General features: G+C 59.8%; 1 protein-coding gene across 4 annotated transcripts; it reads left to right on the top strand.

The window, feature by feature from the left end:
* The first annotated feature begins 28 nt into the window (after positions 1 to 28).
* On the top strand, positions 29 to 12,648 carry TMC8 (transmembrane channel like 8). 4 transcript variants are annotated; one of them, XM_004040922.5, is made up of 16 exons: positions 29 to 2,035; positions 2,461 to 2,917; positions 3,061 to 3,209; positions 3,539 to 3,688; positions 3,968 to 4,050; positions 4,586 to 4,722; positions 5,033 to 5,180; positions 5,574 to 5,744; positions 6,050 to 6,189; positions 8,414 to 8,537; positions 8,892 to 8,989; positions 9,179 to 9,362; positions 9,529 to 9,659; positions 9,754 to 9,912; positions 10,342 to 10,420; positions 12,015 to 12,648. In XM_004040922.5, the coding sequence occupies exons 2-16, from the start codon at positions 2,769 to 2,771 to the stop codon at positions 12,291 to 12,293; spliced, it is 2,181 nt and encodes a 726-aa protein (XP_004040970.1). In that variant the 5' UTR covers positions 29 to 2,035; positions 2,461 to 2,768; the 3' UTR covers positions 12,294 to 12,648. The 4 variants fall into 4 exon arrangements, with proteins under 4 accessions (XP_004040970.1, XP_063562129.1, XP_063562127.1 ...); XM_063706059.1 differs by having other exon boundaries at positions 29 to 2,917; positions 9,601 to 9,659; XM_063706057.1 differs by having other exon boundaries at positions 29 to 2,917.
* The last annotated feature ends 4,789 nt before the right edge of the window (positions 12,649 to 17,437 follow it).

The following is a 17,437-nucleotide window of genomic DNA, read 5'->3' as shown; positions in this document are numbered from 1 at the left end:
GGACCTCGGCTATCACGTGACACGGCCCGGCCCGCGGCGCCCCCGCCCTCCTCCGGGCGCCGCTTGGCGACTATGCCTTCCTCCCCTGCCAACTTCCCACCCCTCCTCCTGAGGTCTGAGCTGGGCTGGATTCATTCCAGCCCCTGGTTGAAGTCCCCAATTTTTCTGACGCTCAGTTTCCCCAAGTTCCAAAAAGGGGCAGTATTTCCAGACTCATCTGCTTCCCATGGTTAGGGATCGTCCACGTAAGATGCCGCCGAAAGCCCCACGGACACAGAGTATCTCACTCCAGATTGGGCAGCACCCCCCCGCCCCCGCAAGCCTCCTGCTGACTCTCCCCGACCCTGGCGGGGGGAGCCTGGTTATCTCCCACTCCTGACACCTGGGCGGGGTTCATTGTTTATCTAGCAAGAGTTCTGGCTCACTTCCTGTGTGCTGTGTGGAGAGGAGGGGATGAAAAGGAGGACACGCTGCCACTTAGGTGACTGTCCCCAGGTGCTGTACCCGTTGCCCTGTTTTCTGTTATTCCCCATGAGCCAGGAAGGTATGCACTGATATTCCCATTTCACAGATGAGGAAACTGAGGCTGAGAGAAGTTAATCACCCTTTAGGGTGCCCCCAGCCAAAGCAGGAGACTTAGTGGTCCACCTGGGAACTCTATGGAGGAAACTGGCTTTGAGATGGTACCCCCCACCCCAAGCCCATTTGGAAGGCAGGGTCATTCCTGGCGGGGAGAAGCCATGAAGCAGGCAGGGTGAATGTGAGCTGGGGCCCAGGAGGGCAGGAGAGGGCACTGCTGCAGGGGAGAGCAGGCAAGCAAAAGCGAGGACCAGGCAGGGGCCAAGGCTGGGGCCTTTTGGAGCTGCCAGTGTGGTCCTCAGATGGCTACCCCAAGCTGGTTCTTGGCAAGTGGCACCCTGGCATGGAGACCCAGCCCCTGCCTCTCCTCCCACTGCTTCCCCCTCCCTGCATACCCACACTGAATTTGCATGAATGCCACCTCCTCTGGGGAGCCTCCCCAGATTGAACCCTGGTGGAGCACCTACCACTTCGTATTGACATGTACATTTGTAGTTCTGTGCCCCCTCCTACCCCAGCCCACTGTGTGCCCAGCACCAGCACATAGCTTGCGCCTGACACACAGAAAGGACTCTGGAAACCAGGAAGGAGGTGGGCAGAGAGGCAGAAAAGCTATGAACATTCAGACCTGAGATGACTGGGCCCTATAGCAGGTAGAGAGGGAGCAGAGAGGAAGGGCTGCGGGCTTCCCAGGGGCCCAAGGACAGAGAATTGGCAAAGATATGTCTTAAACATCTAGCCTGGGAGAGCATGAATGGAGCCAATTCCTGAGCACTTACTATGGGCCAGGTGCTAGGCCTGGGTCTTGGCACAATCATAACGCCAATGACAGGGGCTGGAAGTACAGCAGTAACACCAACAGTATCTGGAAACCCAGCAGCCAGGTTCTGGGGAGCCCACCATCACACCCATCATTATCACACCCTCCAGGGTGCGGCCAGCAGATAAAGAGTTTGGCCCCTGCGCCCCCACCGTCCCCATCCCCACCCACGTCAGGCTCCCAGCTCAGGCCTCGAGGTCAAGTCCTGCCTATCCAGGCTGGAAGGAGTTGAACAGAGAGGGCCTCAGCTGCAGGCTGGACATCCCTGGAGGCAGCCAGGCGGCAGACCCGGACCAGTGGACCCTAGGGCCGCAGGAGACCAGGCCCTGACTCCTGTGCAGAGGGGAAGGGTGGGCCACCCGCAGCCCAGCATGCACAGAGCTTCCTGGGAGGCCAAGTGGCCTACGCCTGTCACCTTCACCTCTGCATCTCAGGGGCCCACCGGAAGTGCCTGCTTGGCCTCAGTTTAAAGCAGAGGAAACCGTGGGGTGAGAGGGGAGGAGGGAGGTAGTGGAGAGGGAAGCTGGGTTTCCTGTCATATGACCCCTCCTCTGGGCTCCCTCACCACCCTGCCTGGCTTGGCAGGAGTCGTCTGAGAAGGGGACTCCTCCAGGGACTTGGTCCCTAGGTCCCCAGGTGAGCTGGATGTCCAGTGGAGGGAGAATGCAGAGGGTGAGGGGCTGTGGGGGCCAGCTAGAGCCCTGCAAGGGTAGCAGTGGGTCCCTGCTCCTGTCCCCATGGCTCGGGCTGTAGCCACAGGTCCTCATCAGGGGCTCGCGGGGTACCTGGGACTGGAGACTGGACCACAAGAAGGAAGACAGAAGGGGGTCCCCCGACATCCAGAGTCAGATGCGGCAGATGCCGAGTCCCAGGAACTGTGGGGTTTGGGACACAGGCTCTTCCAGAAGGGCAAACTGGCACGTGGAGAAGAGAGGGAATTGTCTCTCCTCGGGGTGACGGTGGGCCCAGGCACAGGTGGATGCGGGGTGCAGCAGGTCTTGGCTTTGCCTGTGACGGTCCAGACTTTCTGTGCCCTTTGGATCTTTCACCCCATTTGACAGATGGGGAGACTGAGGCCGTGGCTGTGTGTCCCTCTGAGAGTTGGAGCGGGGCTGGGCCCGAATTCGACCCCAGCAGGATTCTCTCTCATTTCTGAGCCCCGGAGGCGGCAAAGCGGCAGACCCGGGCAAGTGAACCCTAGGGCTGCAGGAGCCCAGGCCCCGACGCCAGCGCAGAGGGGAAGGAAGGGCCCGCCCCCAGCCCAGCGTGCACAGAGGCCATAGCCAAGGCCTTAAGGCTCATCCAACCGGGGACTCATATCCCCCCCACCGGCAGCCCGGCGCCCCAGCCTCCACCCGTGCCTGCCGAGATGCTGCTGCCGCGGTCGGTGTCATCGGAGCGGGCCCCTGGGGTGCCGGAGCCGGAGGAGCTGTGGGAGGCAGAGATGGAGCGGCTGCGCGGCTCTGGGACGCCCGTGCGCGGGCTGCCCTATGCCATGATGGACAAGCGCCTCATCTGGTGGGTGCCACGCGGGCGCCAGACGGTGGGTGGGGGGGTGCTGCGAGGCTGCCCCGTCGGATGGTGTGGGAGCACCCCGGCTGCCTGGCCCGGGTGGGCAGGGCGGGTGACTCAGGGGCGCCCCTGTCACCACCCCCGTCCAGGCAGCTGCGGGAGCCCGCGGGGGTGCAGACCTTGCGCTGGCAACGGTGGCAGCGCCGGCGGCAGACGGTGGAAAGGCGCCTGCGGGAGGCAGCGCAGCGGCTGGCCCGGGGCCTTGGACTCTGGGAGGGGGCGCTCTACGAGATCGGGGGTAGGACCCGCGCGACCCGCACCTCCCCTTGCCCTCTCTGGAGCCCCACTGCCCAGATCGGAAAAAGGAGAGTGGCATCATCCCACCTGCCTTCGCCCGGGTCCCCCGACCAATCGGCCCCTCCCCCCCCCCACCCCTTCCGCCCGCAGGCACCGCAAACCTCGGGCCCACGCAACACCCCCAGGTGACGTCAGCGGTACCTCCGGACTCGGGCGGGTGGGAGCCTGGCGGGCACCCCACCCCGTCCGGTGGGCCCGCCCTTGGACTCTCAGCCCGGCCCCAGCCCCGGCCCCCCGGCCTCCCTGACCCACCCTGCTCCCCCACTGCAGGCCTCTTCGGCACAGGAATTCGGTCCTACTTCACCTTCCTCCGCTTCCTGCTGCTACTCAACCTGCTGAGCCTGCTGCTCACCGCAAGCTTCGTGCTGCTGCCCCTGGTCTGGCTCCGCCCCCCTGACCCAGGCCCCACCCTGAACTTGAGTGAGTGTGAGGCCCACCAGGGGAAGTGCTCCGGTGCCCACCTGCGCCATGGGGGGGCTGGCCCAGGGCCCAGAGCGTGGGGACAACGCTGGGCGTGGTCCTGCCGTGCAGGCCCCGGGGCTCTCTCTCCCTGACCTCGCCTTGTGTGGGGCACACCTTTGGCACATTCTCAGCCCCCTGCTCAGGCCTCCCCAGGGTTGGGGGTTATAGAGCAGTAGCCGCAGAGCCTCACCTGTGCCTTGGGGATCCCTCTCTATTGACCCCCTTCCTCCTCAACAGCCCTCCAGTGCCCTGGTAGCCGCCAGTCCCAGCCTGGCGTTTTGAGGTTCCACAATCAACTTTGGCATGTTTTAACTGGCAGGGTGAGTGAGGTCTGTCCTGGCTATGGTCCAGAGTCTGGGAGACCCAGGGAACTGGCTTCAGGGGACACAAGTCTAAGAGGACCTCTGCTCCTCCAGGGACACTTCGGCTCCTCAGGGGATGGTCTTACCTAGACAGACTGGCCTGGCCAGTGGTGGGGTTAGAGAGAGGCTGAGGCCACTGTGCCCAACATAGACTCATGGGCACATGCCCGTGGTCCTCAGAGCCCAGCTGGTGTAGGGGGTGCCAGGGACAAAAGGGGAAAAGTGCCCCGGCCTCTGGGAGAAGCACTTCCCCACCCTCATCCTGGGAAGCCATCGAGTGGTCACCAGTGGGGTTCCTGGGTTCCAGTCGTGGCTCTATTTCTCAAAGCCCTGTGACCTTGGGCAAGTTGCCGAACCTCTGTGGGCCTTTGTAAGACGGGACACTCCCTACCTGATGGGGGGATTGTACGGGGGCTAACGAGATCATATATGGAAAGCACTTGAGCAGAGCCTGGTGCTCACCCGGGCTGGGTATCTTCGTCGCTGTCCCCAGGCCTTCACCAACACCTATCTCTTCTACGGTGCGTACCGAGTGGGGCCCGAGAGCAGCTCGGTGTACAGCATCCGCCTGGCCTACCTCCTCAGCCCGCTGGCCTGCCTGCTCCTCTGCTTCTGTGGGACTCTGCGGCGGTGAGAGTGAAGCCCACACCTTCACCCCTTCCCCGGGGAATCTTCCCTGATCACCCCTTCCTTGGCAGGGTACCCTCCCATTGGCGGGAAGGCCCATGGCCCGGCACAGCAGGCTCCTGGGTGCTTCCTCAGCCCAGGCTCTGGCCGCAAACCTTAGGAACAGGGCCACCGCCCCCTACCCTGACTCCTCACTCACCAGGACCTACACCTGGGGCTGCAGGGGCCTTCCCAGACCCAGAGCCGAGCCAAGGCTGAGGCTGGATGGTAGAGGTGCCCCTCCTCCAGCAGCCCCTGGTCTCCTGCCCTGCAGGATGGTGAAGGGGCTGCCGCAGAAGACTCTGCTGGGTCAGGGCTATCAGGCGCCTCTCAGTGCCAAGGTCTTCTCCTCATGGGACTTCTGCATCCGGGTGCAGGAAGCAGCCACCATCAAGAAGCATGAGATCAGCAACGAGTTCAAGGTGTGTGCGCGAGTGAGTGCCTGAGATCCACAAGCTCCAGGTATACGGGAGCGAGTGCGTGAGAGCCACGTGTTCCAGGTGTGTGCGAGCAAGTGCGACCGTGCCAGTGTGTGTGAGCGTGTGTGGGAGGGAGCCTGTGGGAGCGTGATGGAGAGCGTGTGAATATGTGTGCATGTGTGGCCGAGTGTGAGGGCACATGTGACTGAATGAGTGATGGTGAGCACGCCTGTGAATGTGTGAATCTGAGTGTCTATGGGAGCATGAGAGTGTGAGAGTTTGTGACTGTGTATGTGAGCATGAATGGTTGTGACTGTGTGTGAGAGCGTTTCCTGCACCCTTTCCTCCCACGCCCACCCCGCCTGCAGCTGCCTCTGTCCCCACTCTTCCGGGCAGGTGGAGCTGGAGGAGGGCCGTCGCTTCCAGCTGATGCAGCAGCAGACCCGGGCCCAGACGGCCTGCCACCTGCTCTCCTACCTGCGGGTCAACATACTCATCGGGCTCCTGGTGGTTGGGGCCATCAGCGCCATCTTCTGGGCTACCAAGTACTCACAGGACAACAAGGAGGTGTCAGGCAACTGCATTCATTTAATCCTGGCCAGAACTGCGGGGGCGAGACGGGATGATCCCATTTTACAGATGAGGAAACCGAGGCTCAGAGAGGTTCAATCGGTCATGGCCACAGGTCACGGCCAAGGCAGGCGGGCTCCCACTGGATATTCCCGCCAACTGCCAGGCTGCTGAAGGGAATAGCTTACAGGCGACCCTATTCTGGGCCTGCCCCAGAGTTACACTTTAGGGCACTGTGGGGGGCGGGGAGCCGACAGGGGCCCCCCAGCACGCGGGCTCCCCTGACCTGCCTTTTCCCGCAGGAGTCCCTGTTTCTGCTGCTCCAGTACCTGCCCCCTGGGGTCATCGCCCTGGTCAACTTCCTGGGCCCCCTGCTGTTCACATTCCTGGTCCAGCTGGAGAACTACCCTCCCAACACGGAGGTCAACCTCACTCTGATCTGGTGAGTGCCACCCTTGGTGGGGACAAGTGGGCATGTAACAAGTCTGCATCCTGCTGTTCGCTTTTGGTTGTCACCTGGCACCTGGGGTCCCCAGCTGAGAGGCTTCCCCGTTCACTAGTGGCCCAAGGGAAGGCAGGTACACACCTCACAGCACACGACCTCAGGGCCCCAGGTCTAAGGCTTTCCAATCCCCCACCTCCAAAGGAAGCCGCCAGTCTGGACCAAGCTCCGGCCATTCAGTGGAGCAAGGGACTGTGGCCAGGGGTGCTGGGAATGGGCTTTGCACACAGGAAAACCAGCAACACGGGACATGCAGAGCTTCTACATGCCGAGGGTTTACTCCCCTTACCTGGACAACCCTCACGTGACCCGTGAAGTCCAGACCATCCTCATCCCCCTTGAGGGATGAGGAAACTGAGGTTCACATGGGTGAAGCGCCCAGCCAAAGTCAAGCTCATCGTGCCTGCCAGGTGCAAGTTCAAAAGCAAGCCCTTGACCTCCTGGGCTCAAGCGATCTTCCCGCCGGAGCAGCTGGGACTACCACCCCCAGGTTCTGCCATCTTCTGTCTCAGCACTTAGGTCCTGTCTAGACCCCCTACTTCTCCACCCCTCATCCAGCTGCAGAAATTCTTGTGTAAAGCCCACCTGAGCTCCCACTGGCTTCTCTCCCTCACGCCACCCTCACTCACCACTTGCCGTAACTGCTTTTCCCTCTGCTTCCTCACAGTCAGCTGTGTTTGGTTTGCTTTGAAACTTTTGTTTTTGAGGCCGGGCGTGGTGGCTCACGCCTGTAATCCCAGAACTTTGGGAGGCCAAGGTGGATCACCTGAGGTCAGGAGTTCGAGACCAGCCTGGCCAACATGGTGAAACCCCCGTCTCTACTAAAAACACAAAAATCAGCCAGGTGTGGTGGTGCACACCTGTAATCCCAGCTACTCGGGAAGCTGAGGCAGGAGAATCACTCGAACCCAGGAGGCAGATGTTGCAGTGAGCAGAGATTGTGCCACTACACTCCAGCCTGGGTGACAGAGTGTGACTTCATCTCAAAAAACAAAACAAAACAAAAAAAGCTCTCACCTACCCCTAGCTCCCTCAACAGGAGAACCACTGTTCCCAGCCACTCTGTAGCCCCGTATCAGCAGTGGGAATGTTCACCCTTAGAGATAACACGCAACCAGGCACAGTGACTCACGCCTGTAAGGCCAACACTTTGGAAGGCCAAGATGGGAGAATCACTTGATCCCAGGAGTTTGAGACCAGCCTGGGCAACATGGCAAGACCCCGTCTCTACAAAAAATACAAAAAAATTAACTGGGCATGATGAAAGACTAGGACACACAGTCCTAGCTACTAGAGAAGCTGAGGTGGGAGGATCACTTAAGCTCAGGAGGTCAAGGCTACAGGGAGCTGTGATCGCGTCACTGCACTCCAGCCTAGGCAATGGAGTGAGACCCTATCTCAAAAAAAAAAGCAAAAACAGATAACATGCATGTGATGATGTTTCGTTTAGACGATCACCTATTTGGTCTGGTCATGCATTGTGCAGTACATATGCGTGGCACGTGTTTATGACATGCAAGCTTGTGTCAATGGGCTTCAATGTCCATAGGCGGCGGAGGAAAGGAGGAGCTCGCCTGCAGTCAGGATCCTGAAAAGGCCATAGGCTTCTCCACCGCAGGGCTTGCTGCATGTGCCTCTCCACACCGGGCATGAGGGAACATGGCTGGACTGTGCAGTGTTTCTCAAACTGATCTAAAAACAGAACTCTTGGCCAGGCGCCGTGGCCCACATCTGTAATCCCAGCACTTTGGGAGGCCAAGGCGGGTGGATCACCTGAGGTCAGGAGTTCGAGACCAGCCTGGCCAACATGGCGAAACCCTGTCTGTACTCAAAATACAAAATTTAGTCAGAAATCGCTTGAACCCAGGAGGCAGAGGTGGCAGTGAGCCGAGGTCACACCACTGAACTTCTGCCTGGGTGACAGAGTGAGACTCGGTCTTGAAACAAAACAAAAACACAGAACCCTTTTTCCCATGAATCGCCTGGAGACTCGGACTCTGAGAACGCACTTTGGACCACATTGCCACAGACAGAGCAGGTTGGAAGGAGGCTGGGCCCAGGACACAACATGATCCCACTCAGACATCAGCCACACCTGTAGCCTGGGTAGAGCCCGGTGCCCATGTGCCTGGGCCCCTCCACCTGACAAGGTCCCTGCCCCCAGGTGCGTGGTGCTGAAGCTGGCCAGCTTGGGGATGTTCTCCGTCTCCCTGGGTCAGACCATACTGTGCATTGGCAGAGACAAGAGCAGCTGTGAGTCCTACGGCTACAACGTTTGTGACTATCAGGTGGCTGGCAGCCTGGCGGGGCCTGTCTCTCCCTTCTCCCCAGAAAGCTCACCTCAAACTGTGCAGAGCCCTGTTCCTGCCCCTTTAGTCACCTTTGAGAGAAGCTGTGAGCAGGGCTGCCTGCACCGTGGCACACCTCCAGGGGGCGCCACTGCTGCCACATGGTGTAGTGTGGCTGCCCTGGCTGTGGGGCTTCCTGCTCTAATCCCATCCTCAAGGCCTGGGTTTCAACCTAACGATTCTATCAGACACCAGGCAAGGCACCTGCACCACAGAAACCCTCACAGGAGGCTAAGGGAAGGGAGGGCCGGGGTGGCCGTGAGTGGTGACAGGTCCCCTTCCCCTGCACCCCAGTGCTGGGAGAACTCCGTGGGGGAGGAGCTGTACAAGCTGAGTATCTTCAACTTCCTCCTCACCGTGGCCTTCGCCTTCCTGGTCACCCTGCCTCGGAGGTGAGCCCTAGGGTGACGCCTCCGGAAAGGTGGGGGTGCCGCGGGCATGTTGGGGTGGCCAGTGGCTACAGCCAAGGTTGAGCGGGTCCAGTGTGGAGCCCGGGAGTAAGTGGCAGGCTGTGGCCATGACCGATACAGCCCACGCATCTGTCTGGAGTGGTGAGTACCTGGACCCTCCCATCCCTGCAGGCTGCTGGTAGACCGGTTCTCAGGCCGGTTCTGGGCCTGGCTGGAACGGGAGGAGTTCCTGGTCCCCAAGAATGTGCTGGACATCGTGGCGGGGCAGACGGTCACCTGGATGGGCCTCTTCTACTGCCCCCTGCTGCCCCTGCTGAATAGCGTCTTCCTCTTCCTCACCTTCTACATCAAGAAGGTGACGGCTCATGGCTGGGGGGTATGGGGTTCGTGCCTCTGGGTGGATGCCTTGAGCTGGGCTCGCCTCCTGCTCCTGCTCCTGCTCCTGCCCCCTTCCCTGGGTGTCAGCCCCCTGGGGTCTGCATAACTCGCTGACTCCTGGTTGCTATTGCTTGCGCCCCCAGTACACCCTCCTGAAGAACTCCAGGGCATCTTCGCGGCCCTTCCGTGCCTCCAGCTCCACCTTCTTCTTCCAGCTAGTGCTCCTCCTGGGCCTGCTTCTGGCTGCAGTGCCCCTGGGCTATGTGGTCAGCAGGTGAGGGGAAGAGGAGGGGGGCACCCAGAGGCTGGCAGGGGCAGTTTCTCACCCAGGACCCTGATGCCAGCCCCTCTTGGCCATCTCTCTCCAGCATCCACTCCTCCTGGAACTGCGGCCTCTTCACCAACTACTCAGCACCCTGGCAAGTGGTCCCGGAGCTGGTGGCCCTTGGGCTCCCGCCCATTGGCCAGCGTGCCCTCCATTACCTGGGCTCCCACGCCTTCAGCTTCCCCCTCCTCATCTTGCTCAGGTGCTCAGGGCAGCAGGGGCCATGGGAGGGGACACCTGGAGGGGGAGGTCCTTCCTTCCATGGGGGTGGTGAGCCTGTGCACCCCCAACCAGGAGCCAGACGCAGAAAGCCAAGGGAAGCAGGGGCCTCTGAAAAGCAGGAACCTCCTGGGCCCACCCTCTGGGCTGCCATGGGGATTGCAGGATCACTGGGGAAGCACCGTGTCTGGGTGGCCGCAGCTGCTGAGCTATTGGTATTGCTGTGCCAGAGGGGAGGGGATGAGGGGCTCTGCGAGGAAGGAGAGGAGGGTCCCATCCTCAGATACAGCAGTGTGCAGTGAGAAGACCTCAGTACCGAGTATTGTAGAGATTGAGGTGGGGAGAGAGGAAGTCAGGGAGAGGCGCCTGTGGCCCCAGAGGCAACTGACCATGAATCCCCTTCCGACCCAAGCCTTGTCCTGACGGTGTGCATCTCCCAGACCCAGGCCAATGCCAGGGCCATCCACAGGCTCCGGAAGCAGCTGGTGTGGGTGAGTGTCCTCGGGGCTGGCGAGGGGACAGCAGCTTCAGTGGAAACCCTTCCCTATGTGTGGCCGAGGGCCTAGAACACGTCTGAGCGGGTCAGGTGGGTTCTTCCTACTGGAGGGCGTGGCCTCAGGCTGAGAGTGAAGACAGGGAAGGGGAGGAAGAGAACAGCTCGGGCTCCTGAGACCGAGAGCCAGACCTGGTAAGTACATGACCTTAGGGGCTGGGCCTTTGCCTGTAATCCCAGCGCTTTGGAGGCCCAGGCAGGAGGATCGGATCACTTGAAGCCATGAGTTAAAACCAGCCTGGGCAACAAAGCAAGACCCTGGTCTCCACCAAAAATAAGTAATTAATTTTTTAAAAAGAGAATGTGGCCGGGCGTGGTGACTCACGCCTGTAATCCCAGCACTTTCAGAGGCCGAGGCGGGTGGATCACCTGAGGTCAGGAGTTCAAGACCAGCCTGGCCAAAATAGCGAAACCCCGTCTCTACTAAAAAAAAAAAAAAAAAAAAAAAAAAAAAAAAAAAAAGCTGGGCACGGTGGTTCGTGCCTGTAATCCAGCACTTTGGGAGAGGCCGAGGTGAGTGGATTGCCTGAGGTCAGGGGTTCAAGACCAGCCTGGCCAACATAGTGAAACCCCGTCTGTACTAAAAATACAAAAAATTAGCTGGGCGTGATGGTGGGCGCCTGTAATCCCAGCTACTAGGGAGGCTGAGGCAGGAGAATCGTTTAAATTCAGGAGGCGGAGGGGCGGAGGTTGCAGTGAGCTGAGATCGCCCCATTGCACTCCAGCCTGGACAACAAGAGCAAAACTCCGTCTCAAAAAAGGAAAAGAGGATAACATGGCTGAGTGCAGTGGCTCACGCTGAGGCGTGAAGAGTGCTTGAGTTCAGAAGTTTGAGACCAGGCTGAGCAACATAGCAAGACCTCGTCTCTACTAAAAATCAAATAAATGAGCTGGGCGTGGTGGCGCGTGCCTGTGGTCACAGCTATTCCGGAGGCTGAGGTGGGAAGATCGCTTGAGCCTGAGAGGTCCAGGCTGCAGTGGGCTGTGGTCTTGCTACTGCAATCCTGCCTGGGCAACAGGGAGACACCCAGTTTCCACACACACACACACACACAAATTACGACTTTAGTTTTGGGGACAGGGGCTTAATAGAGCTGAGGGAAGAACAGTGACCTGGCTAAGGCGTGGCCTCAGGGTGGGGCCTCTACCGGGGGCGTGGCCTTGGGCTGCTTGGGGACGGACTCTTAGCGGGCGTGGTCTAGATCTGCATGGGGTGGGACCCTAGTGGGGCGTGGTCTCAGGGTGCGTTGGGGGCGGGGCCCTTGGAGGTCGTGGTCTCGGGCCGGGACGTGGAAGGAGTGGCATCTGGCTGCGTTGTGGACGGGACTCCTGAGGGCGTGGTCTAGGGCTGCATCGGGGCGGGACCCTGGTGGGGCGTGGCCCTGGGAGGGTGTGGTCTCGGGCGGGGCGTGGCCTCTGGCTACTTTGGGTGCGGGCTGGCCCATGGGCCGCAGAGTTGCTGCCGCTGCTGTCCTCACACCCGCTCGTGGGAAGCAGCGCCTGTCGCAACTCGCCACTTGTTCTCCTCACAGCAGGTTCAGGAGAAGTGGCACCTGGTGGAGGACCTGTCGCGACTGCTGCCGGAGCCAGGCCCGAGCGACTCTCCGGGCCCCAAGTACCCTGCCTCCCAAGCTTCGCGCCCGCAGTCCTTCTGCCCCGGATTCCCATGCCCTGGCTCCCCGGGACCCCAGGCCCCGCGGCCGGGCCCCTTCGTCGTGGATGCCGCGGGACTGCGTTCCCCTTGCCCTGGACAGCACGGTGCCCCGGCCTCCGCCCGCAGATTCCGCTTCCCCAGCGGCGCGGAGCTGTAACCCCGACCCCTGCCTCCCCGCAGCCTCCCTGGGGCCCCTTCAGGCCTCCTTACTCCATCTTCCAGACCCCTGGCGACCACCGCCCCTCTCAGTGGCTCCAGGGCCTCCCTCAGAGGTCCCCAAAGATGGACACACAACCCCAGGGGCAGCAGGAAAAACATATGGGAATTTTCTTTCTATATTTTAATCTCATCCCTTTAAAATGTCTATTTTTTATTGTGTTTTTTATAATATACATAATCTATTAGTATAGTATCTCTTGAATGCAATTTTTTCTAGAATGTGTTCTGCTGATTTGTTTTAGAGCCATGAGTGCAATTTATACACATACATCTATTGGGAATGCTCAGAAGTTGTTTACTGATGGAAGTGCCTTCAGAAGAGTCTGGGAACCACTTCCTAAGGAAGAAAAGCACTGGCCACAGTTATAGCAAGCCTGCCTGGGGCCCTGCTCTGTGTTCCAGCTGCAAACTGCCGGCATCATCCCTTCCTGTTACTCTTCCTTCACCTGAGACAGTCGAGGCCACAGCGTCAGCCAGGGCCAGAGCTGGGATTTGAACCCAGGCATTCGGGCTCCAGAGCCACACTGCCCCAGTGTGGGGCTTAGAGGCGGCTCCTGGCCCTGACTGAGGGGCTGACTGAAGCCTGGTGAGAGCGTGCTGGGTCAGCCTCTCCCTGGCGGGAATCCTCTCCGTCCAGTCTTCTAACCTAGCAGCCTCACGTCCACAGAGCTGCCTTGGGAGACTCAGCAGAGCCCTGGCTTCCTGCAGAGCCGTGTTCTCCCAGCCTGCTTTCATGGCTCCCTGGTTGAGCCAAGCTTGCGGATCCGTGGGGTGAAGGTACCCGCACCGCCTGGGCCTTAGTGGTATGTACGGGCCTGCATCGTGAGCAGCGGGCAGGGGCCCAGGCAGGTGAGGCAGCTGGCCGCAAGGGCAGGGCAGGGCTGGGCCCCCCTCCCAAGGCTGTGTCTGATATTCTTGAGCCTGTTCAAGTTTCCTTTTCCAAGCCTCCTGTTCTCCCACCCCCACCCCTGCCATGCTGCAGTGACTCTAACTCTGTGGTTCTCAGCCTTGGAGAACACCTGAGTAGCTGCTACAAGCTGGCCACAGCCCAGCGACTCTGATGTGGTTGGTCTGGGTGTGGCCAGCAGCCAGGGCATCGGGACTTTTCGAAGCTCCCAGGTGACTCACCGGCAGCGGGGGATGAGAACTGTCAGGAGGGAAGGTCAGAAGTCCCAGGATGCACTTGAAAAGCCTCTAGCTCCACCAGTGACCAGCTCCTGGCTGGACTCCTGGTCTGGACTCAGCATCAGGGAGGCTCTGGCCTCTCGCCCTCAGGGCTGGGGGCTTCTTCACATGGTCATCAAAGAGTTGGCCAGTTCCGCCTCTCCTGCGGCCGTCCTTTTCTCACCCAGCATCACATGACGCATCAGTTCACCAACAAACACGATTAAGTGCTGCTAGTGCTGGGTCCTGTTCTGGGGGCTGGTGATGAGGTGAAGAGGGAAAGAGGGAGCTCTGTGTTCCGTCGAGGGGGCGACAAGCCTGGACCAGATGAAAGTGACTCATGTTGTTAATTAGCGGCTTAAGGCCGAAGGTGGCCCCTGGACCAGTGGCCTCAGCATCACCTGGGAAAAGGTTAGAAATGAACATTCCCAGGCCCCACCTCAGCCTCCTGAATCAGAGCATCCCTTTGGCAAACCATACTGAGAAACAACCACGTGCATCACCAAGCACTGTGAAGAAGGCAAGCTTTGAGACCTTGAAGGAATCATCAAACTCTGGGCCTCAGTGTGCTCACCCAGGGCGAGACAAAGACGCCATGCTCCTCCAAGTGGCCTCCAAGATTAAATGAGCAATGACTTTTTTTTTTTTTTTTTTTGGGACAGCGTCTCTTCCTGTTGCCCAGGCTGGAGTGCAGTGGCAAGATCTTGGCTCACTGCAACCTCTGCCTCACAGGTTCAAGCCATCCTCCTGCCTTAGCCTCCTGAGTAGCTGGGACTAGAGGCACCTACCACCATGCCTGGCTAATTTTTTGTTTTGTTTTGTTTTTGTTTTTGAGATGGAGTTTTGCTCTTGTTGCCCAGGCTGGAGTGCAATGGCACGATCTTGGCTCACTGCAACCTCTGCCTCCCAGGTTCAAGCCATCCTCCTGCCTCAGCCTCCTGAGTAGCTGGGACTACAGGTGCCCGACACCACACCCGGCTAATTTTTTGTATTTTTAGTAGAGATGGGGTTTCACCATGTTGGCCAGGCTGGTCTCTAACTCCTGACCTCAGGTGATCCACCTGCCTCATCCTCCCAAAGTGCTGAGATTACATGTGTAATCCACCAAACTCGGCCCATACAGTGACTTTTGAAGTGTCCCCATGGGGACCTAGAAGTGCAGTGGCGGCTCCTATTACAATGTGGTCACTGGCCTGAAGGAGCCAAATGGGAGATGATGGGGAGTGGACCTGGGGCCCCCTGTGATCAGGACCACCCAGGAAGACAGCCCAGGGGGCCTCGAGCGATGGGCTTCTTCCCACAGGAGGGCTCTTGGAGCCAGTGACAGGCAGGACCTTGGAGAAAGGGAGGCTTTGGACAGGAGCTGAGGGCAGAGAGGGGGCCTGAGCAAAGATGTGGTAAAGGGGCCACGGTGGAGGCTGGGAAGCTGGAAATCTGAGGCCTCTAGACTGGGATGCAGGGCACACGGGGCCGGTGCGAAGACGGAACCAGTCCTCTGGCAGCGGGTGCCATGGGCTAGGATGACTTTCTGTAGATGACGGAGCTGGGGGCCATGACCTAACGAGGGGCTCTGCCAGGAGCTTAGAAGTCCTGCCGGGCAGGGAGGGACTCTCTGGGGCTTATTGCAATAGATGCAGTAAAGGTCTCACCAGGTGGGAGAGCCCACCTAGGTGGGGTGTCCCAGCCACCCCCAGCCTTGGGGACTCCTGGGCCCTCCCCTGCCCAGCCCTGAGAGACTGCCCTGTCTTTCTGTGCCCCTGCAACCCCACTATCCTGGCCAGGGCAGCCCAGAGCAGAGTCCCACCCGCAGGACCTTTCTGGGGACACAGTATGGGGGAGGAAACGCGGAGACGCTGGGAAGAGCATTTGTTACCGAGGACAGTGGCCTCTGCAAGCAAAAATCACAGAACATCAGCCTGAAGCGGGTGGCTAGAGAGCTTTTGGGGGCCCCCAAACTCCACACAAGGTGACCTGGGGGTGACCTCGGAGGCGTGGCTGCTGTGTCCTGGCTTACTCTGCAGTCTGGACAGAGGGGCAGCGCAGCCCAGAGAACTGGTCAACCAGACCGGTGCACAAGTGATTCCTGGGGGCGAAGGGGTGCAGGAGAGATGTTTGGGTCCCCCAAGGCCTGGGGAAAACGACCCATGAGTCTGCCTTCACTCTCTGACCCCAGCTTCCCCACAGACTGGGAAGAGGAAGAGCTCCTCATGAGCTGCCTTAACTCAAGGTTCCCCTGAACACCACATGGAGAAAAAGAGTGAGTTTCCCTGGCCTCCAGGCAAGAGGCTGCCAGCAGCCCAGGACCTGGGCAGCCAGCCAGCTCCCCAGTGACCTCTGGCTCCCTTCAGTCTTCAGTTCCCTTCCCCACCCACCTTCAGCAGAAGTGAGAACAGACTTTGGGAAGGGAAGGGAGTTTTACTAAGAAACTAAGAGAAAATGCTCTTGCTCCCCAGCTGGGAGAAACTGAAAACAGAGGCCGGTGGGTGCACAGGAGGCAGACTCCATCCCCGGGACCATGGGTAGCAAGGGGCAGAAACGGACTCATGCCAGCTGGGAGAGGGGACCACCGAGGGGTCAACAGAGCCAGTCTGCAATGACCTCCAGGACACCTGCACCTGCCTCCCCACCATCCTTTTGGCCACTCCCTGGTCAGCAGGGCCACTCCCTCAGACCAGCTTCCCAACACACCCAGGCCTCCGGTGCAGCAAGTGCCTGGGAAAGGCTGAGAGGAGAGCTGGGCAGGGGCTGTGAGTGGCCTCCCTTGGTCAGGTGTTCACTCCTGGACGGTGCCCAGGGGCAGAGAGTGTGATTGACCAGTCAGGAGCCACAGGTGGCAGCAGCTCCCACAGGAGGCAATGGTCACCTGGTGGCAGGGGACACATTCCTGAAGGAGGCAGCCAGAAAAGGCATTCCCCACACAAAGTGTGGGAAACTGAGCTGGGCCAGAAAGTGACAGGCTGGTCCAGCAGCCCCAGGCTGAGCTTGGGCACAAAGCCGGGTGCAGTGGCCCACAGCGGAGCTGGCAGGGTCCCAGCCTCAATCCCTTGTGCCCTTACATCTCTCTGTGTTCCGGGGAATGCCTGGCCCCGGCCCTGGCCTCAGGGCTCTGGGAGGCCCTGCTCACCCCCACCCTCCTTGCATGTGCAGGAGGCTCTGTGGCTGAACTCTGCACACACACTGGCTGCGATGCAGCTGGGTCTGCTGCTGGCCAAGGCCAGCACTGGGGCCAGTTCCCTGGGGAATGACCATCCATGTGACCTCCCACCACCCTCAGTGGGGCCTGAGGAACTTCTGAAGGGCGGTGCTTGGGCACACCACGCTCCAGGACCCAGGACTCCAGGACCCATCACACTCCAGGACCAGGGGCCTCATCGGTCTGGGGTTTCATTCTGGGGCTGGGTGCAGCCTTGGCCTCCCGGCTGTGAACCATCATGGGTGGGGCTGCCTCTTCTCAGCTCAGCAGGTCCCCAGCTGCTTGGAAAGGCCCCAGTGATTACATGAGGGTCACCTGGGTCATGTAGGACAGGCTCCTCCTCTCAAAATGAGAAGATTCACAGCCTTCATTCCCCTTGCCGCGTAACATGGCGCTCACGGGCTCCAGAAGTTACAGTGTGGACATCTTTTTTTTTTTTGAGATGGAGTCTCACTCTGTTGCCCAGGCTGGAGTGCAGTAGCGTGATCTCGGCTCACTGCAACCTCCGCCTCCTGGGTTCAAGCAATTCTCCTGCCTCAGTCTCCCAAGTAGCTGGGATTACAGGCGCACGCCACCACGCCCGGCTAATTTTTGTATTTTTAGTAGAGATGGAGTTTCGCCATGTTGGCCAGGCTGGTCTCGAACTCCTGACCTCAGGTGATCCGCCCATCCAGGCCTCCCAAAGTGCTGGGATTACAGGCGTGAGCCACTGTGCCCCGCGGAGC

This window comes from Gorilla gorilla, chromosome 4, assembly GCF_029281585.2.
Source record: "Gorilla gorilla gorilla isolate KB3781 chromosome 4, NHGRI_mGorGor1-v2.1_pri, whole genome shotgun sequence".
In the NCBI taxonomy this organism is placed as follows: Eukaryota; Metazoa; Chordata; class Mammalia; order Primates; family Hominidae; genus Gorilla; species Gorilla gorilla.
Note: the sequence above shows the minus strand (reverse complement) of the source record. Positions and strands in the feature narration are given on the sequence as shown.